This window comes from Aquila chrysaetos, chromosome 26 (genome assembly GCF_900496995.4).
Source record: "Aquila chrysaetos chrysaetos chromosome 26, bAquChr1.4, whole genome shotgun sequence".
Classification (NCBI taxonomy): Eukaryota; Metazoa; Chordata; class Aves; order Accipitriformes; family Accipitridae; genus Aquila; species Aquila chrysaetos.
In genome coordinates, this window is record NC_044029.1 from 12,923,854 (window position 1) to 12,946,568 (window position 22,715).

Here is a 22,715-nt window from a genome sequence, read left to right on the forward strand (position 1 = left end):
AGGAATTCCAAGGACACTGTCTCATCTGGCCTAGGAAAAGGTTAAAGCTGAGATACTGGTTTTATTTTATAGACTATCCAGCGATTTGACTATGGAAAGGCATAAATCTTCCTCTGAAGAGGAACTGTTTTAATTTTATTAGACGGTAGATTTGTTTAATTAAGGTCACCATTTATCCTATGCTCTCTTCCACTTTCCTGGCATCTAGCTGATGCAGGGGAGGAAGCCTTCAGCCTCAAAGTGAGGCCAGGTTTGGAGGAAGAAATAATATCTTTCATTAGACCAGTAATTCAGCTGGAAAAAGCAGATGAGTATGCAGGCATGTGTGCCCTTCCGATTCAAATATGAAAGTCACAGAAACCACACAGGGAGAGTATACTGGCATAAAAATCCCGCTCTACCATGGGTCAGTTAAACTACTCCTGTTGTTCACTACCCTGCTAGTGCAAATGGCAGAAGAGTTTTGTCTGCTGGATTGCAGCTGTGACAGTTCTTGTAAGAAGCCATAGGGTGAAGTTTCTGGGTTCATCATTTGCTCTTATCAAATCTATGTTACTCCACAAAACCTGCTGCATTAAAACTACCATACCAAGCGACTAAGATTTAGGCAATGCCATAGTCTAGGTAGCCTATTCATTACATTTTTGCTTTCCCATAACTAATTCACAATCGTGAAACAAGGGTACCAGTTAATATCAACTGAATTGTATTACTGTGGTATAGGTATGAAAAATTAAACCAATGCTGCTTAATTAGTATAAGGAAGAAAGAGCTTCCAGTCAAAAAAGACCTGGTACTCAGCTGTTTGAAGGCTTTGCATAGACTTTTGAGTGTCTTGGAAATGGCTCTGTCTCTTCAATTTTTAAGAAGTAGTTTGGTAATTTCTATTCCAGCTCTTGCAGTAGAAGTCTTATTACGTTGTATAGGAAACACACAAGCCTGGAAAATTTGTAAATAATTCCAGTATGTTTTGATTAGATTTGGAATAGCAAAAAAAGTTTATATGGTTTGGTTATAAAGCTTCACTGGTGAAAACTAAGGTGGGCTCTATTACAAATCTTAATGGATGTCAAACCTCAAAATCTTAGTTTTCTAAATTCGCCCAAGTGTAATTTTAAATTAGGCCATCAGACTTGTTTTGAGTGAGAGAAAAAGTAGACATAAATGAGCCTGAGTGCTTAAGTGAGACAGAGATGATAGGGCTGAAAATGTTTCTGTAATTTTAATGGACATGAGATTTATGTACTAGACAAACGACATTATAATAGAATTTTCATGAATTTGTCTTCTTAAGAATTTCTCTCTTTTCTCCATTTGTCTGCATGGGTGTGAAAGTCTATTAATAATAAATAGTATTATACTGGGGATTTTTTTCCCAGTTTTGACCCATTGAGCCAAATGAAACCTTTTCATGATAAATCAAGTGCAGAAAGAAAGATACTGCCTGTGTAGCATTTCAAGTTGCCAGGTCCCAGAGCCTAATCTCTGCTGTAATGGTGTGAACAGCGGGTAGTCTGGGGAAGGGAAACAAAGCATACAGAGATGCTAATTTGACTCAGCATGTAAATTTGGGATTGGCTGAAATGGGTCCTTCAAAATGTGCTGCCTTCAGCCCTTCAGAGAATTTTAGATTCTTTTTGGAAGATGGTCTTTTAGTAGTAAGAAGCCCCTGAATGTCTGATACCAGACCCAGAATATGGACTGAGAATTCCTCTTTTTCTCACCTTTGCCTTGATTCCAGGAAGAATATCCGTTGCATTTTTGCAGCCGCTAGAAATATTTTGCCTGCTTGAGTGCGTAGATTTATAGCAATGTTTAATGAATGAGTGGCAGTGGTTTGCTTATCAGGCCGAGTAACTATGCAGACCTTTTCCATAAAGCAAGGTCAAAGTGAGCCTTGCTGATGCCTTTTTAAAAAAATGAGTGCTAGAATATAAATGCCAAGTCTAGTTAAAAAAATAAACACAGCTGGCTGTAAAACATAAAACATTGCTGTGATAGTCACAGCTCAGAAAGATCCTAAGTGAAACAAGCCTGATAAATTCAAGTGAATGGGAAAAGGAAGTTTCTGGAGGCAGCATAATTGCTTTTCAAGCAGTTCTGCTGAGTCGTCAGGAGGAAAAAAATGGCAGTGGGATATATGTTGTGTGTCGCTATGACATGTTTGACTTAGTTGCTCAATAGAAGACCAAAGTCAGGTGGTTTTGATTTGCCTACTGGGAAACAGCACTGGTCATGTAGGAAATTAGTAATTTTCTTGGACATGAGGCAACCAGGGATGGAGTACCAGGGAATGTCCTGGGCAGCAGATCAGTCCTGTCCCAGGGACTCCCACTGCATGAAGTGTGGCCCTGCCACTGAAACGCATTGTCACATCTTCTTTCCAGTTGCTCAGCAGAGACAGTTGTCCATGCTGAGCAGCAGAACATGTGTCTGTATCAGGGTAGGTCTGTAAATCAGTTTTCAATCCTTTGGGAAGATACATGTCACTTAAATGCAATTAAAATACAGCATAATTTGTAACTCTAGTTTTCTTTATGATCTGCTTTAAAATGTAGATGTGCCTAAGATTTGTTGAGTCAGGTATGTATCTGGGTCAAACTGGTGTCAGACTGCTGATTTACCTGACAGCTGAGTTAGAGTGACTTAATTGTGGACCTGGATTTCTGAATATGAAAAGGGGCATTCATAACCTCTTTATTTGTGCTTCAGCTGGTAAGGAAAGACAACTGCTTTGTAAAACTATAACAAATGGGAAAAGAATGAGCAAACAAGAGAACATTTGTGTTCCCACTACTACGTACAGATGGTAGCCACTCTGGGTTGTAAATACTCTCGCACTATAAATCTATGCATAGCATATTACTTATAGGCTGTTCTTAAACAGTATATCAATAAAAGTGTATTGATATATAGATATTTGTCTTTCATATATGACTATGAGTAGAATTGTAGCAGCAGAATGTTAACTGTTAAATTGAATGCCAAATAATGTTAGCAGGAGGGAGTGCAGATGAGGAAGAACTGTACTGAGGATTTGAAGAGTAGACTTATCTTTCACAGTATGAAAACAAAAATATTGGCAAGAACTCTACCAACTGTGGCTTGATGTTGGTTGAGAAATTATAATGGCCAGAGTTTCCAAATTAGGTTGCTAAGGTTGGGCTTTTAAATCTTTATCTAGATATTTAAAAACCAGTTTAATGCTGACATTCTACCTTATCCCCCATAAGAAGGATGAGTTACAGATTTTTAGAGACATTAGCTTGGTCTTAGTGCCTGATACTTCATGTATCATGTTTTTATTTTTCCCTTGAAGATTTATTTAAAATGCTGTGTTTGTATCCATTCCTTAATCTTTGAAGAGTGATAATGTGAAAGATTATGATTTATGAGTGATGAAGCAAACTGATAGTATATTTGCCTTGAGTTTATATTTTAAATGCCAGTAGTTTGGTTAGTAGCTGCTGATGGTATTTGGTTTCTTACTCAGTATACCCAGATGCAATGCACTGAAAATGCATCACACCATAAAAACATATATGACTTTTCCTTTTTTTCTTTTTTACGAAATGATAATTTTCCAAGGGGAGTTTATGGCTAAGGAAGAACAGCAACTTTGAGAAATAGAGTCGTGAAGAGACTGATGATCCATTTGGTGAGATATTTGGGTTTGTGTAAAATGAATGTAAATATTTAAATTTCACCCCACAGAACATTAAACCATGCAGAGAGGTAAGGTTATCACAAGAGCTCATTCTGAAATCACATTATGATTTTAGCAGTCTCCTGATAGCCATATGAAATTAAACAGAGGGAAAAAATCTGTCGTGTTAAAGTCAGAAATGAGGACAATCTGTCAAATCTAAACCCAGAGACAACTCTCTTTAAAGCTGGAAGTAGTATCTAATTCTGTGATTTCATTCCAATGTTAGTTGCTACTCATTAGAGTGAAGCCTGCCATGTACTTTACAAATGCAGTTTCTTTTTCTGCTTAAGTAAAATCCATAGTCGAGTCGTATTTTCATTGAACACCCAAATCCCTCAAATTTATTGGAATTTTTATGGGATTTTTTTTTAAAGACTTTGGTTTTATATGACTAAGCAGCTATAAAACTGGATTAAAAAATCAGCATCGCAAGTTAGTTGTGGCTAATTGGAAACAGTACATGACATTGGCTTTGTTCCCTGTCTAACTCGGTCTCACTCCTGCAGAACAAGGGGGATTCCACAGAGTAACCGTGGGTTTGAATTCCTGGAAGAATGAAAAAGGCTTGTGGAGAATATTATGGGACAAATATATGGAAGATTTACAAGAACAAAGACTTTTCTTTCCTCAACCTTGAGAGAAAAAAAAGTCAATATCAGATTATAATGTTTATGATGGGAATATTTAATTTTGGTATAACCACTTATAACTGTCTTATTCTAAGAAATATTGTTCATCAATGAGTCTTAGAGTACATATGAAGAAAAATTCTAGAATACAGTTTTGTAATTAATATATCTGACTAAGTTTTTGCAGTCAATGAGATTGGATGAGTTTAATGCATAGATTAGCTCACTTCTTGTGGTCACAGGATTAGTAGAAGGAAGATACTGAAGCAGATATTTTTTCAAATAATTTGCATCATATTCTGGACTATGAAAAGATGAGGCTTAAACTAACAGATATGAACAGACATCACTGGAAATAATTTTTAAATCTCCAAAGTATAGAAATTTATTTTTGATTTTTCAAAATGAGTATGATATTAAAAAAAAAATACTGCTTTCTTTTTAAGTATTTTTTTATCCAACAGGAAAGGTACTCTGTTTTGAGGGTTCTATTTAGCAAGAATGATCTGGTGGGAAAGCAAAGAACTCACGACTGTGGAAACTCCCTCACTCTTGTTTCGGTCAGGAAAAGTTAAGTCATTTAGTAAATTCTTATCTTTTGCAATGAAAGCAGGATTTTGGTTTCAGTAGTGAGCAAGCTTCAAAGCTGGTTTCTTTAAGAAATAAACACAATCTCTTTTCTGTGACAGTCTCCCTGTAGTTGTATTTTTAGTCTACTAAGTGTGGTGGGGAGGATTATTGTTGGTTTTTTTAAAATTGTTTTAAATTCCAGCAACATGCATGTATCAAGTCTCATAATGTGCCTGTGAAGATAGTTATTTAAAGCAACATTGTCATCTTTTTTCTTTAAAGGCAATTCTGTACCTGCATTAGAGCATATTAAATGTTGTATTTCCAAGGGCTTATTAAATATTCAGTAGTTTTCTTTTTCTGTACGCAAGCGTGTCAAGGGCAAGTCTTCTAAGTCCTGCAATGAAACTCAAATGAACTAACCGAATCTTAAAAGGGGCTATTGAATACTCATGTTAGAAAATATACATTACACAGTGGGGGGAGTTGAGGGAGGAAGTTTTGAGATCCAACCCCAGAACAAGTTGTATCCAGACAGGATACAGACTCTCCGGGAAAATACTGAAATATTGTGAGAGATTTTATTCAAAACTTAACTTTGGGACAAGAAGTAAGGGTGACTGTGACTACCAACAATTAACTGTGCATTAACCTCTTCACTGACTGTGACCCGTCCATCTTGGAATACTAAATAACGTGTAGAAATAGCCTGGTCTAAGGGTGCGGGATAGACAGAAAAGCATATCTTGAATTATGGAGTGGTATGAGTCTGATTTTATGAATATGAATAACAAACCTGAGTATAAGGATGAATTTCTAGCTCTGTTGCTGTTTTATTTGGTCTGTGTGTAAGCTGATAAACCTTAGAATGCCTGAAGTCAGGCCTTGGCTCCATCACGGGACAACGACAAGTTGTTCAACCAGTCCCATGTCTGGGTTTGCGCTGGAAAGGAAACTTGGGCAGGTGGGTTAGATGTGAGCCACAGCATCCTCCGACCAGGTGCCTTTTCCTACTGTGAAATCCAGACATGGGTCAGGTCATTTGCAGCCACAGTTTTTAAAGTGACCTTAATTTATTCAAGGCACTTTAGGAGCTATGTGCAAGGTAAAACATGACATTGAATGCACAGAAGTTCTGACAATCCACAGACTGCTCAATTTGCAGTCCTAGAATTGGTTGTCATTTTTTAAATGGCTTTAAACTCTGAGCAACTCAGTTCCCAATGGGACACTGAATTCAAAATAGGTATCATAAAGTTTTCTGCTTCCAACAAGTTATCTGCCGGCATCTGACACTCACTTTAGATTTATGCGCTTCACTAAAAATCAAGTTGTAGATGATTAATCCACTTACTGTGAACATTAGTAGGACTCGGTAACAGAGCTTGGCTGGTGATCCCATCAACTAGAGAAGCTGAGAGCTGGAATCTGTACCAACATTGTCTGAAATGTGATGCTGACACACATGAACAAAATTGGGTGCACGCTGCCTTCAAAATGTGAGCAGAGGGAATCAGCAGCCTACTGAGAGCTTTAACTACTTAATGAGGAAAGTTCTGCATGCTGTGTGTTACATACTGAACATTTTTGTAACTTTTAACTGCTCTCTTCTGGCAAAAATGGAACGAACATTTTATTAATTCAATTTTTATTAATTTTGGTTTTGAAAAAGGCTGGTTTGGTGGCCCTGAAGTGTCTGTACAACCATTCTTTTATGTAGAAAGTGCTGTCCCTCAAGGTAGAAAAAGAAAACCTAAATTAAGAAAGATAATTTTATCTCATCCATTGAAACAAACAAGAGACAACTATTTTTTAAAAACTTCTAAGAAATGAGAAAAGGAGCCTGATTATTTGGATCTTATTTGAAAATCCTTCTTCAGCTTTTTTTCCAAAGAGTTTCAAGCCACGTGCTTGGGCCACAATCTTTGGTTTAAAAAAGGGGGTCGATGAAGCTCTTTTTTGCTGTATAGCAAGGCTGAATTTGTCTTGCAACTAGTCAAAACCTAAGTTTTCAGAACTTCTCACAGTGAAAGGTTGGTAATGATTCAACAAAAAACCTGTCTCTTGCTGTGACCTTTCTGAAATGATGATCAGGCTAACTCCTTTTAGAGTTGTGTGCTTCATTAAAAAAACCTCAGAAGTTGTGTGTGGTACCCCAATTGTTGTGGACATTAGCAGGACTGAGGAATAGAACTTGGTTGGTCCCATGCCCCAGAGAATCTGGGAGTTTGGACCTGTACCGACTTTGTCTGAAATGTGGTGCTTGCCCACATGAACAAAAATGAATGTGTTTTTAGAGGCTCATTACCTTCAAAATGAGAGAAGATGGAGTGAGGATGAAGCAGAAGGAAAGCATAGAGTGAGGATAGCACATGACTTAATTTCATTTCTATCATTACAACTGTTTGTGAAAAACATTCTAGAGTTTTTTCAACACATTGCCTAGGATTATGTAATATAATAATAGAAAGTATCATTGTTACTGTAAAATAAATCCCTAAGCATTTTTCTTTTACCGATAAAATGTTCCTTCTTGCACTGGCCATTGTATTTTCTTCTTGCATGTTCTCTGAACCCTCTGATTATTGCAATAACATTGTAGGTCTTCTTGTGTATGAGCTTTCATCATGCTAGGTGATGTGCAAGCTCTGTCCAGAATGTCCTGATCCAAGGAGTTTACAGTTTAAAGGAAAATGCAACAAGAGATTAAAGGAATGAGTGTCTTTGCTCAAAAGCAATGATGTATGTGCTATTGTGTGCATGGCAAAATGTGTACAGCTCATTGTTTTATATTGCTATGAATGGAAATTGCGGGATTATCAAGAAATCTGTCACTAGATTAATAGTTTTTCCTTGCCTTTGTTTGTTCTAACCTCTGAAAGATGATTGCCTTTAGGATAACAGAGTAGGATATTCGGCGGACTGTGGAAATGTCTTTTTCCTTTAGGGATAATAAGGCACCATTGAATGTAGGTGCACAGTCAAAAATTTCGATCTGCTTTGGCAAGTGCTGATTGCCAAGTGCACTGTGGCCTTTCACAGTGTCAGTGTTGAGCAAAACAGTAATAAATTGTCAGGCAGTTCTACCTGTAGTTAACACCTTGGTATTTGGCATTTTTTAAGAAAGGATCAGAACCAGAACGGACTCTCTTTCTGAAATACAGCCCAGAAGCTAATTATTTACGTACTATTAGGTTCAGTTGAATGCACAGTTAATCCTTATGATATCTGAGTTGTTGGTAAATTTTAGTTTGGCTCAGTTGAATAGAATTTTCTGTTCTTTTCAGACAAAAAATGTTCACGGTTGTCTGAAATCACCAAAGTGTTGCCGTTAAAGAGGTTGCCCAATATTTTATCTATTAAAAGTTCCCACCCAGATTGCAAACTACAGTGCTGACTTAGCTTCAGTGATCCTCAGCCTCCACAGATTTGTTTGCTTTTTCTCTCCTTCACTGTGTAGAAAGGTGCTGGAGGATGCTACACCAGTGGCTTAGAGTCTGATAAATTCTCTGTCCATGTTATGGAGGGGTTTTACAAGGATCTGCTGAGATTAATTCACTTAGGCTATATAAATCTGGTTGTATTTGCTGACTCTAGTTGTCTCACAAAAGATTGAGGCTTTTTTGTGTATGTTGGTGTCAGGTGCCAGGAATAAATGAGCTATGAACGTGCAGCAATTTTGTAGTTAAGGCAAAGGCAGAAAAGCCTGTTCGGTAAAAATCAGCCAGACAGTGTAAGATTGTTTGCTTAGCTCATTGACTAGAAGTTCAGACTGGATGATAAGTGTTCAGTTCAGTCCCTGACTCAGTCCTTTCTGAAAGATAACAGATTTAGAGCGTTTGTAATTGAGGGGCTTGGTGTAATAACTTTGTTTCATTGATTGAGGAAAGGAAGCCATAAACAAGCTGCAACTCTCTGATATAGGTAGATATAGGGGGATTCTGATAGATAGATATATCTTGTGAGTCTGAATATAATAAATTTGCCAGGCTTGCATTGCAAATTTAAACTTGTTTCTCAGAATAAAAGCAATTCTCTCTACTGGTTGTAGAGACAACATTTTGTTGTCTAAATAATGTTCTGTGTTCAAAAAATGCAACTATTCAGTAATGTACCAGCCCAAATGAACTCCTGTGGCACACAATACTCAATCTGAGCACTAATACTAAATTCAGTGATGGATACCCGAAGTACACAAAATCAGTTCTGCTGCAATGTTGCAGCCTGGATTAAAGTGACATAGGAGGCATTCTTGCTTATGGGTGCTGTTCTGTGTCTCTTGTAACTAGATTTTTTCAATGAGATTCAAGATTTTGGTGTGGTAACATACCAGCATCCTGCTGCCACATTTTCTCTTGCCTGTACCACTGGAACCTGGACTGAAAGCTGCCCTTTCCAGTAGGGTGGTATTAAAGAATATGATTTTTTTTTCTACTTGCTGGGCTTCTTTAAGGTACTTAGTTTCAGGTTGGGAATTAACAGATTAAAAGAGTGATACCCTGAGTGATTTGTAAGTAGTATTAAGGGAAACATAAAATACATTAAGTTTATTTACTAAAATAAATAATATTAAAAAGGATGAAGCACCTGTCTCAAGCTCTGAGATCCCTATCATGTATTTTTGTTTTACCAACAAGTAACAGTTTAAAATTATAAAAATCCAAGCCAAAAGAGTTAGTCATTTTCTGCCATTTTGAAAGAAATGTGTTTCTGTCTTGATATTAGGCAATGATAAAATTTCAAGCAGCTAGATATGTGAGGAGGCACATAGGCACTAGATATTTTCAAAAATGTGTTTAGGCATTGTTTTGTCTCTTTGGGCCCCTAACACCTTTGAAAATCTTCAAGTCTTCAGAGAGTTTTTTCCAGGATAATACTGGCTATAAAATGTCTATTAAGCTGAAAATCCAGAATAACAGACACATTGATAACATGTTATAAATCCTGGCTCAGGGAGAGATTTAAACATATCATCTAATCATGCACTACACCATTGCTGTTGGAGTGGTAACATGGTGGTAATGTATTGTCACTTAAAAGAAGTTAACCATTGTAGCAAAGGAGCAGTTGCCCTCAAAACACCTTTTCATTTGGCGTGTTTTACTGGGTGTAAGAAAGTTTATCTCCCCCTCCAGATGTTTGGCTCAATGTTAGTTTTTATGAGATCCTGTCCTACATGTTCCCTTTTCTTCAATGCTTGACTGTGATGGCTGAGTTGAAGATCAGGCAGTAAATGTTTTTTAAGTCCTTGACAATCCTCTTTGAGGGCTGTCTCCAGGTTACTTAACTGTATTTTATCTATTCACGTGCCTCTACTAGAACTGAATTTGTATTTCCCTATTTGTTCAGATTGTCCTGGGTCTGCAATTTTGATAGCAGGATTGTGGATCCTAGGACACTGGCAAAGCTCAGCCCCTGCGGTGAGAGAGGTTCTGCTAGGTTTACTCTTAGTCCTGCCTAAGAGTATGAGTGATGGAGGACTGCAAACATAACAGGCTGTACAACCAACTCTACCTGTAATACGGAAGGCATTTTCTATCAGTAAATATCCTGTGTTTGTGAATCTTTGAAAATCCAAAGGAAACCCGGTGTTTGGATCTGTTCCTAGGACCCTCTGAGGTGCCCTTCAGGCCAGGTGTCAATTCCTGAACCGTAATCTCAAGACCATTAGGGTCAGCCCCGTTTTCCACGATGTGAGAGGTGGACAGCCTTAAATCTTGCTGTTGTTGGTGTGTATGGGGGCTGTTTGTAAGGTACCTTGACAACTGAATGGAATTCAGATGATTTGGCACAGATTAAAGAATTTGTTGCCACTATCTGAATGAGTTGCAACCTGTCATGGTGTCCATTACCGAGACTTTTCCTCATCCCAGACTCCTGGCCTATGCCTGAGAGCTGTCTGCTGCTCTCCTCTGGCCTAGATGCAAAGGTTTATGCATACAAATTTGTGAATCATTTGGGGATGATTCAGTAAAAGATTTATAATGATCAGTGACATTGTTAGTATTAATGTGAAGAGCTGTGTGGTTCTGATGTCTCTTTTCCCTCTTTTTGTTTCAGTTCATCGCCTTTGCCTCTTTATTCTTCATCCTAGTTTCAATCACAACCTTTTGCCTGGAAACGCATGAGGCTTTCAATACTATTATAAACAAAACTGAGCAGGTCGTCAACGGGACAGAAACTGTGCTACAGTATGAAATTGAGACAGATCCTGCCCTGACGTACGTGGAAGGAGTCTGTGTGGTATGGTTTACATTTGAATTTTTAGTACGCGTTGTTTTTTCCCCCAACAAACTTGAATTCATCAAAAACCTCTTGAATATCATTGACTTTGTGGCCATCCTGCCCTTTTACCTAGAAGTGGGCCTGAGCGGGCTCTCCTCCAAAGCTGCTAAGGACGTGCTTGGTTTCCTCAGGGTGGTAAGGTTCGTGAGGATCCTGCGAATCTTCAAGCTCACCCGGCACTTCGTGGGCCTCAGGGTGCTGGGCCACACTCTGCGAGCCAGCACCAATGAATTTTTGCTGCTGATAATCTTCCTGGCACTCGGTGTTTTGATATTTGCCACCATGATCTACTACGCAGAGCGGGTGGGAGCCCAGCCTAATGACCCGTCAGCGAGTGAGCACACACAGTTCAAAAATATCCCTATCGGCTTCTGGTGGGCTGTAGTCACCATGACCACCCTGGGATACGGGGATATGTATCCACGGACTTGGTCAGGCATGCTGGTGGGAGCCCTGTGTGCCCTGGCAGGGGTGCTCACCATAGCCATGCCGGTGCCGGTGATAGTTAACAATTTTGGGATGTACTACTCCCTGGCCATGGCGAAGCAGAAACTGCCGAGGAAGCGGAAGAAGCACATCCCTCCTGCTCCTCAAGCCAGCTCGCCCACCTTCTGCAAGACAGACTTGAACATGGCCTGCAATAGCACGCAGGGTGACATCTGCCTGGGCAAGGACAACCAGCTGATGGAGCACAACAGATCATCAGGTAGGACCCCACTGGAAATGCATGTCCTCTGAAAACACTTTATAGACCAGTATGTTCGGCAGGGGTCAGAAAGCAGCCAGTCTTTCTGCCAGGAGAAGACATAGCTCCCACCCTTCTCCCCTCCAGTGTTTGCGTGTGTCAGTCTCATAGAGGACAAAATAGGTATAGCGATGTTCCCAAACCTCTATGTAGCTGGTCTATACAGTTTTGCTTGCTCTGTTGAGAATGCTTTCCTGCTGATGATATCAACCTTTTCTTTTGCCTGTTGTTTGTTGCGTTGTATGGATGTTTCCTGTTTTTCTGCATGACTGTGACTATTTGAGCAGCCACCGTGTCCCACCCTGTTGGACTCCATGGTGTTTTGCCTCAGTGTCTGTCTCTTGTGTCAGCTTTGCCTGTGCCACATCGTGGCCTGTTAAGCAAGATCCTACAAAGAAGCGGTCATTTAAAAGGAGCAGGTGCTTTACATCAAAAGCCCAGCACTCAAAGGAAATAAGAAGAAATTCTCTTTCTAGCTTTCTTTCCATTTGGCATTCTGCTTCCCTGGCTAGAAGAACCTCCTTTGTCTGTGTTAGATGAGACATTGCATGATATTTACTATTAATTGAATGATAATAGCATAGCTGATGTAAAGTTTGTCAAGCAAAATGAAAGTGACAGCCCATAGCAACATCATCGTTATTGGTGTTGATTTTTATGATTTATATGACCTTATTTGTTAGAGTTCCAAATGATGGATAAGGAATATTTTGTGCTAATCACTGTGAAAATGCATATCAAATGACAGCCTCTGCCCCTCCAAGCCACTGCCCCATATTCCGTATCTCTTCAAATTAAAGACTAAATTTTATCTCTCAGTATAATTAAAATTTTTAGCAGCAAGGATTTTTTTGTTTGTTTCTTCAATGTATTTATTCTTATAGCCAAGCACAATCTGATTACAAAGCTCACATACCAGTCATTAGAATCCTGTTGAAAAGCTGCTAAAGAATAATAAGAGCAAAGCCACCCATGACTGGTGTCGTTCAGTAATTGAAATTTATTTTTTTAAAAAGAAGAGTCTGGAAAATCGGTCTCTGAACAATATCCGTCTTTGGTCTGTTGCTCTGTTACTGAATAGCATTTATGTTCAAAGAAGCTCGGTTTCAGTCTCCGAGTGAGTGTACGCAGACAAAGTTAACACAGCTTTTTGAACATCCTAAATATATTTAAGAGGATGGAAACCCTTGAAAGGACTCACACTGAGGGTGGAATACAGTTAGTTTTACAGTGCTTTGACTGATACCCACTTTCAGACAACATCTTTAAAGTGTTAATGATAACAGCTTTTTCATGCCATCAGGTCCTACTAAAGGTATTCCGGAATGCAGAAGGCTCAGTGTGATCAGAGAAAAGAGACACTCTTCTGTGTCTGTAGCTTTATTTACAAGGTGTTATAATCCTTGAAGTTAGAGAGAAAGCAGATATGCAAAAAGAAGCCATTTTGAAGTGTTAACTTTCTCTTCAGTAGTGCCACTGCTCATATCGTGCACTGTAGCTTTATTTCTGGTAGAGAATGCTGTTAGAGTCACTAGGAATTTTGTGCAAAACTTCAAGGCTGAATATCGCCCTTTGCATTACCAGTTCAGAAAAACACATGCTCAGGTTTAAATGCAAAGGCAAAGCTGAAGTCAGTAACATGCCATTACCTGTTATGTGCTGTACTGAGCAGAGATTTTTTTCTTGAAGTGTGGCTTGAATCTGAAATGGTAGATAATTTTAAAACAGAGTCCTTTGGGAGTGCCAAATCAGGAGAGGTAAGAGTTTCGCTGTTTGATAAAATAAACTACAGAGACCAAAGACAGCATTTCATGTTGGGTACTTATGATGACAAGCAGTGCAAGTATGATAAGTATAGAAATGAAACCTAAGTGTGTTATTAAACAGGTTTTAGTGCCAAATGTTGAAAATTTAATCCTCCTGGGGGAGGGGTTGTCTTTAAAATATGCTAAGCAACATATTCTAAGCAAAAATGACTAACATGACCTCTTGTTTAGCAAAAAGGGTAGCCAAAATAATAAATACTTGTTTGAAATATCCAAGGCTGCCTGTACTCCGAAAAGTTATGGTCCATAATAGGCAACTAACTGAGCCTTGATTTGATTATTTCTTATTTCATGTTAGTTTAGTATAACTTTATATGAGATTTAAAAGAAGAACAGGAAAGTCAAAAGATCATTTATCCTTGAATAAAAAATATACTTTTTGCCATTTTGTACTGATTAATGGTGAATTGCAATCTTGTTCTCTTCTAATGATTTACCTTATAACGATTTTTTGAGTGATGGGAATATCCAGCATTCAGCATAAGCTCTTTGTGATGTCTCATTTCCTCATTCATTATTGTCTGTAAATGGGCATGGTGCTTTAACCAGTGTTATCAGGTGAAGACAGTGCAGGAAGTGAGCAGCCACTCTCACCTGGTGAAAGGCTCCCTCCCATCAGACGCTCTAGTACAAGAGACAAAAACAGAAGAGGGGGAACATGTTTCCTACTGACAACAGGTGATTACACGTGTGCTACTGATGGAGGGATCAGGAAAGGTATGGACTTCTTTCATTAGATCATAAAAGGTTACTTAGCAATGTGCTTTTGAAAAGCAATCTTAGAGTAAAATGATGTGCACAATGCTCTCAGAGGAAAGACTGTACTCACGATGTATCTTTTTTCTTTACTCCTAGTCATTCTTTTCCTGCTTTCTTTTTAGAAACACTCATCTCCTTTAGTCTTCACAAAATGTGCTTGATGTTGGACCCACATATCACTTGTGTCTTCATTTGTCTGTTATCTTTAATGGAAAAGCCTGCAATTCAGACCTCATTCAACCACTCATCACTCAATACCATTTGTCATTCTAAAAGACAAATTAATTATTGAATAACTTTGGTCTGCACTTAATAACTTAGTAAAAATTACAGCTGAATAAATTACACTTAAAAGGTTGAGATGTCAGAAGTGAGCAACGTTTTTGTTCTGAACACAACAGAGCATATCATATGAGATGCTATTTAGATTTCTTTCAAAGAAAAGGTTGAGTTTATAATGCCACAAAATGTTTCCTCTTTGTAATACACCACTGATGCTAAAAGGTGACTGTCTACCCCAACAAGAATTCAACTACAATAAACAATGTTTGATCTTGCAAGGTGCTAAAAATGCCTTTCTAGTTATTCAGCCTCTTCAAATCTGATTACTCACTGTTCAGTAGGATTGGGTTCCCCAGGCGGAGTTTGCAAAACCTTCTGTCATTTTATGTATCACCCATGCGACTGATGGCGTGGCTACCCCGTCAGGCCACAGCTGGCTGTGGCTGCAAACCTAACCTCAGGGCATAGCCCCAAAATCAGCAACGCCAGCGGTCGTCTTGCCATTTCCTTAGATAAGAATTGCTTTGGTTTCTTGGCAGATTGTACCATTCCAACAGGTTTCACGTTCCTGAGTGCTGATGTGCAGTCGTTCACCTCAGAGTTCATCTGCAGTAGCCATGTGGCACTGGACAAACATTTTTGGCTGAGATTTTTCTGCCCATTTTTTTTTTTAATTTTTTTTTTTTTAGCTTGCTTTGTGTACAGCAAACATAGCTGTCCAAGCCAGCCGTAGACCCTAAAGGAATTCTCTTGAGTTATTCTGCAAATGGTCTTTTTACATTTCAAAAGCATGAGCTCAGTAGGTTAAACCTGTGAAGGCAGATATGCAGCCAGAGTTTGATGTGTATGGTATTTGTAAAGAGTATGATTGTCCCTATGCTCCTGTGTTTTGCATATTCCTATACATAATGTTTAGATTAAATGGGACTTCCATTGCAAACATGTCTTTGCACAGATGTAGGACACTTTCCACCAAGCATATATCTCACACTGTCTTCTCAACAACTAGGATTATTTAAAATATCTCTAATGCTAAGAGCCCAGTCTTTGAGGAGGTCAGGAACACCTCAATAAAGCAGATTGCCATGGCATCTTGCAAGATAAGGTTCTTGACTTCCTTTAGGAAAGTTAGTATAAACATTTGAGTGCTGTTCATGTGGCAGTAACCATAATTAGAACAGATCAGAAATAATAGAAGTTACACATCAGCTACTAAAGACATATTCATATAACAATAAAACATAATTTATACTGGGACCACATGGACATTTTCATTTCAAAATCTAGATTCAAGAGAAAAATGTGTCATAGTTTTTACTAGAAAAATGATGCTTGAGTTCAGAACTGACAGTTTCTCGATGCTGTTTGACTGGTTCTGATGATAACCATAGTCTAGGCTGAAATGTTTTAGCCACTGGCTTCCAAGTTTATTTTATACAGAGTAGGGAAGTTAGCTCATAAACATCTTCAAGTAGTATCCAAATGGTTTTGAATACTTGAATTTAATTCACACATCAAGTCTACTACTTTTTCATTTTATTTTTTCCCTTTCATTTTATTTTTTCCCTTTCATTCTTTTGGTACATCCTGCTTGTTTGGTTGGTTCTTGGTTGTGTTCAAGGATCATTTATTCTGAGCTTTTTTACATTAGCACCTTATCTCCGTCTCTAAGAAGATACTGATTCAGAGCTGATCCAAACCCCACTGAAATACCTGGAAAGTACTGATTTTGGATCATGCCCCTGTCTCTATTCATCTTGTGTATCTGGTTTTCATTTTTTAGGAGTTCCTGTTTTCTTTATCATCTTTACCATCTTCTTCTATCAGTTCTTTGCTTTTATCATTAGAAAAGTAGCAGGAAAAATATTTTTAAAAAATACTTTCCTAGTTTCTGTGTAAAAAAGCTACCTGATTATTTTGATTTTTTGGTAAGCTTTATGTTTACAGGGGAGGTTAAATACATACACTAGCATTGTGCTTCCCCTCAATTCCCCTTTCAAACGTGATTCTTTCTAATCTGTGTAAATACGGATAGAAACTCAGAAACTGGAGGCTGGTTTTGAAATGTATCAGAAGTCTGTGAAGCATCACAGTCTAGCCTGCCCTTGCAATCTGGAGATAACATTGCACAATGTTTTAGCAGACATGAGGTTCTACATTTGCTTTAAGTCTAGTTTTATAGTATGCAGTTCTCGGTAGGTAAGAAATATGTTAATTGTCGTTAGGGGAGAACCTAAGATACCATTTTTCCTGAAGATGCTAACAACTGTCTGTTAACTGTCTGTTATCTGGAGATCTGGAATTTGAGCCAGTACCCATTTCAATAAGAAAAAAAAATGTCTGGTGATGTCCCATGTAATGTTTAGCTGTTTTTCACTGACATTTTATAGTTTCTGTGGGAAAAGTCTCGGTATTTCACTATAAGCAGTTTATACCTGAATGTCTTAACCTGACAAATGCTTAGATGCATACTTGTCTTCAAGGAAATAGGTAGTGCTGTTGAGATCAATGGGACTTCTTACGCTTGCAGTGAAGCATATATCCATGTACTTGAGGACCGAGGTCCTGTCCAGCTTCATCTTTGTTGTATTTCCTTCCTGATATCTCTCTCCAGACTGATGGGCTGATCCTTTTCTTCACAAGTGGGCTTATTCAGGTGCTGTTGAAAATACTTGATTATGAAGATAGTGATGCAGTGAATAGCAATGCTTTTCTGTCATTGTACAACATAGCCTCTACAAGGTGAAAACAATCTATATGTTGCAAAAAGTAGGTAGCTAGAGCTCACAGTGTATGTGAAGAGAAGTGTCTGCAAGTGCAATGTTCCCTCCAAATTGTGAAGCGTTATGTGGTTGCCTCATTTAATGATTACTTATTTACTACTTGCTTATGTGGTTTAATACCATTTATTTCATTTGAGTCAGCTGGAGAAGGAGCACAAATATGGTGTTTTAAATTTGCCAATCAGGAGGCATTTGCAAATATGTCAAACTCTACTATCTTATTATACTTCAATATTAGACACAAAGTCTTAGGGTTAATATTTCTGTAGATGAAGCTTCTTTCCCATAGTATCATTCAATCCTCTGCAGAAGTGATTTACACATACTGTATGCAAATTTATCTGGTTTTTTGTTTTATTTATTTTTAAATAAAAATCATCCTTTATTAGGAATTGGGTTTAGCAGAGATTATATAATTCTAACAGTTTTTATAGTCTGTCTTAATGGGTTTTTGATTATGCTTAGCCAGATAGCTCACCCAGTAACCCTGTTGGGATCCTTTATCTTGCACTCTGTGCAACCCTGCTGAAGCCAACAGAGCAGCACCGAGTGCAAGATGGCGTGTGGAAGAGCAGGTCAGACCTCTTGTGTGATGGTCTGTTTAATTTTCTGGGAAAGAATAACTGCATTGATTTGTAAATAATTTTATTTATTAATATCTTTTGGTAGTGACATGTCTCAGCATTGAGTTCTTTTGCAGGCAGATTCCCTCTGAGCCCCAGATAGCTCCTTGGATGACATTACATTGTATTGTTTGTCTTTGTCTATTTTTTGGCTGAATTCAACTGATGTCTGTGCATTTTCTCATACAAGGCTATGAAAAATCTCGAAGCTTAAACAACATAGCTGGCTTGACAGGCAATGCTCTGCGACTGTCTCCAGTAACATCACCCTACAGCTCACCTTGTCCTCTAAGGCGCTCTCGGTCTCCCATCCCTTCCATCTTGTAAACCAGATGGCATCAATCGGCTACATAGTATTAATTCAAATACTGTTTACCACATATTGGAAATAAATGTAGCATTAACCATAGGCTCCACAAATATAACTCCTGCATGATGTAACTGTCAGTAGTAAGAAATGCCACTTGGGTAGCTGAAGATTTTTATCTTGGCTCTTAAAGATTACCGAAGGTAGCACTTCTCCTTTTATCTACTATATTGTCCTACTTTCCTGTGGCAATAAAAGGACAGTTAGTGGACGCCGTTGGCCAGTATATTCAATAAATAAGCATATTTTCAGGGAGATTTACTTAAAATAATGTGCTTCCAACTAATTATCAGTCACTCCATTGAACTTCCATTTCTTGTGACTCTAATCCATTCTGAAGATGTCTGGAATCGTGTCTTGGTTGCACACAATGTGACTTGGGTCTGCTCATTTGCATGGACCATCCTGTCCCCATCACCTGACAAGCAGTGTTGCTGATCGCGGAGACCACAGATGGCTCTCGATGTGTGTTCTCACATTGTACCATCCTGCTGAAATGAAAGCACTGATAGACTGGTCTGCATGTGGGATTGTTTTTCTTTGTTTAACCTTTTCCTTTATTTTCTTAACGATCTACTTGTTTATAAATGGCTTTATTTTGTGATTAACTTACTTCGGTACTGGATTGCTGTATCAGAGTTCTGAATGTCTCCGGTTGTTTGCACACAGATAACTGCAAAGAGGTTGTCATTACTGGTTACACGCAAGCAGAAGCCAGATCTCTTTCTTAATGGCTTGGGGAAGGCACAAAACATGCAAGAAAGGTAAACGCCATCCAGACTTGCAATTTTAAGCTAGCAAGTGCTGCTTGGTACTGTAGTCATTTCTCTACTCCAGGGTTCTTCAACATTTTCAGAGGCTGAGTACCAAGTAAAATTGAGAAGATTATTGGGGGCTTTTTTGTACCACTGTAAGAGGGTAGCAGTTCTCACGTCGGGTTTTTGACCAGCCTTATACCTCTGGCTCATGAGCTTCAAAAATTTCTTCAGTCAATGTTTTTTGAGGTGCTTTGTCCTATATGTTGTTTGTCTGTCTGTTTTGCAACCTGTCTACTGTATTCTCCATCTGTCTCCATAAAGCACAGAGATACTGTTAAAATGCCCCCCTCTTTTAAGGTTAACTAAGGACATTTTTCTCCTTTTCTCTTTTTTTCATATGGACTATACTTACGTGTATAGATACAAATATATATATTTTTCAAGTGCAAGTTAGTATCGTCTAGACTAGCTCATGTGAGCACTCTGAAGATTTTTCGAGTGGGATTTAGTAACGGCATTACAGTACTGACCGGTTGCCTATTGCATCAATCTTCCTCCTAGCAACCAGCATTCATTACAGTTTTGAAACTGTATCTCCTCTAGTGGCTTTTTCATTCAATATTAACCTCTGTTTATGCAACAGGACAAATGCAGTGGCAGATTTGATGTTCTGGGCTGGTGAGGAAAAATTACCCTAAACCACAGAGTTTTAGAACTACATGGGGAAGACCATAACAACCCAAATCTTAAGAGATCCTTGAGATTGTTGAATAATCCCTGATTGTCATGTTTTATTTTTTGTTAGGAAAAGAAATATAACTTATTGTTGACCATGTAACATGTTCTTCTGTATATAGCCTAGCCCAATAGCATGATCTGCATGTCAGAATTCTTGTACAATAATGTATTTATCAGAGTATACATTTCTGATATTTAGAGATGTACATTGATTTAGTTTTGGTAAAATATTGTCAATAGAGAGATAATTGCAAACAGCTTTTAGCAAAGGAATTAATATAATATCTGGTGCTGCTGTTATATTAACTACAGTGTTGTACAGAATTTATCATGGATTTTTGACTGCTGAAAAAGGGACAATGGAATTTAGCCATACCAAGGACTGTACTGGAAAGAGACTGCTGCTGCTGAATGGGCCCTGATAAACAACTCGCGCCTTGAGGAGGTCACTGAGACTTTACATGCAAAGTAGACCTTGTTAAAGAAGATTAAAGACTGCTCATAATTACTGCTGCCAGAGGAAGGGGTGACTAGTCACTGTTGATGAGTCAGCTGTAAATAAAACGTGTGTGCATGGAATATCAGTTTCTATCTATATCAAGGAAAGCTGAATTCAAGTCATCATTGCTAAGGCTCCATGCAAAGACCCACACCCCTGTGTGTATTCTTCCTGGTTCCTGCAGTAAGTTGTGCTGTGGATCATACAAAGACACCCACTTAATAATGATAGTGACGTAAACTACATCTGTCTTGACTTCTGTCATAATAACGGTATATTTTGCAAAGGTCACAAATATGAACAGAGTAGGTTTGCATAAGTCCTTGCTTTCTCAGTTTGCCATGACCTATATTTGTATGAATTCTAGTGTACATGCCAAGTCTTAAGTTTACTTTTCACTTTGATAACAGAAATGTGACTGCAGACAAATACCACCGACTTTGTTCACAGCACACAGTCTTCTTTCATTGTTACCTCAAACTATAAGTATTATGAGAAATAAAATTCTGGCAGCAAGACTATTTTGTTTTTTTTTTTTTTTTTTAATTCAAAGTGTTGCAAACCCAACATCAATAAGTATAAAAGATGTATTAAAATTATATCCTACAAATGTATATTTTACATAAAAGAGATATTCTTTGATCAGTTACTTTCTGTGATTTTTGTGGTAAATGGATCTAGTCTATTCTATGTTTATGAGGCATTGTAGTGCTACGATGTGGTAATTATGTTCTCTCCATCCTATTCAGCGGGAAATTCTCCAGAAACTGTTTTGTCACCCTGGTGTCCCAATTGTAGGGACCTGTCCCAGTTGTGAAACTCTGTATCGTGGAACTTCTGTGAACATGTCAAGGTGCATGCACAATCCTGGTGGAAACCAGTGGAAATGTAATACCTGAATTGGAGAATAAAAGGCAAAAGACCTGGGGAGGAACTTGGAACATATCTTCTGGAGTGGCTCATGAGCTTTCTTTAGCTGTATCGGTCCCATGCCTGCTGCTGGCTGTCCCACTTCTCAAACCAGTTTCCTGGGGTACATGAGGAGTTAATTCAAAAACTAGCATGAGCTGGTTTTGAAAACAGTTTAAAATCTTCCTTCTTGTTAATGACCCCACGCCTCAGGCGGAAGTTGTAATTGCGCTAGATGTTATCATGCTCAAGGCAGTTTTATTGCATCAGGGTGTGAAGTCAATCTAAAAAAGAGGTGATAAATGGTTGCTTAAAACTCCTAATTTTTGGAAAAGGTGCTGGAATGTAAGAAAGATTCCAGAAAACAGGATCAAGAGGTGCTCAGGTTTTGGAAAATGTGTTATAGTGACATACCACGAAAGCTCAATGTGCTGAATTTGCCCAAAGGTTAAAAGCTGTCTGCACTGTGACCTGTGAGCGGTACCCACACGAAGAAGCGGCGTAGTGGTTAGCCAGGACAAGGCTCACAGCCAGCTCCAGTCACGCAGGTCTGATGTCTGTCCCCAGGCACCCGGAGGGAGGTGTCTGGCTTTCCTCAGTGCTACACGGGGGTGGTGAGGACCCCGCGTGCGGTCCAGACAGGGTGGTCCATTGCGCTGGGCGAGACTATAGAAAACACTGATAGCCAGAGGGTGTCTGATGTCTTCTACTGTCTCTGGATGATGAGGAGCTTAAGGCTGGATGGACCTCCACTGACACAGGACCTTCAGTCCAGAATATCCTGACTGCAGCTGCTTAGTTTTCCCCTAGAGAACCAAGTCCACGTTTAAATGCTTTCTTTTGAAACACACCTGGAGGACAAGCAGATGGTGAGTCTGTTAACTGATTATGTGTCTTGGGACTACAACCCAAATTTGACTGTTCTTAAGAGGAAGAGTTGGCTTCACCACCAGCCTTCAAAGACTAGCAACCTCCTGTTCTTCCCCCGCTTCTGGGCCCAAGAAGGGGTGAAAGTGCATTTTCAAGGGAGGTAGGCCACCAACGTTTAACTTTCTCAAACTGAGGAAGGCTTTGAACCTAGACTTCACTCTTCAGGGTTATGCAGTTCTTACGTGGTCAGATACCATGGGAAGGACGGGCAGCACATTTACATTCACTTCCTCTTTTGGCCATCCTTCCAAAAAAAGTAGGTGTGATGATCTTTTGTAAAGGAGGTCCTCACAGCGCCACGTG

At 38.8% G+C, this 22,715-nt stretch overlaps 1 protein-coding gene across 9 annotated transcripts in view; it reads left to right on the plus strand.

Annotated features, from left to right (window-relative positions):
• KCNC2 (potassium voltage-gated channel subfamily C member 2) overlaps positions 1–21,518 on the plus strand; it is a 102,976-nt gene extending 81,458 nt beyond the window's left edge. For 4 of the 9 annotated variants that reach the window (XM_030003061.1, XM_030003063.1, XM_030003062.1 and 1 more), the window contains exons 3-5: positions 10,969–11,899; positions 14,314–14,481; positions 18,402–21,518. In XM_030003061.1, coding sequence (XP_029858921.1) covers positions 10,969–11,899; positions 14,314–14,481; positions 18,402–18,538 — 1,236 coding nt within the window. In that variant the 3' untranslated portion in view covers positions 18,539–21,518. Of the gene's footprint in view, positions 1–10,968; positions 11,900–12,225; positions 12,358–14,313; positions 14,482–18,401 lie in introns of all 9 variants that reach the window. The other 5 variants (XM_041120554.1, XM_041120553.1, XM_030003066.1 and 2 more) reach the window with 5 other exon arrangements.
• Positions 21,519–22,715: the final 1,197 nt, after the last annotated feature.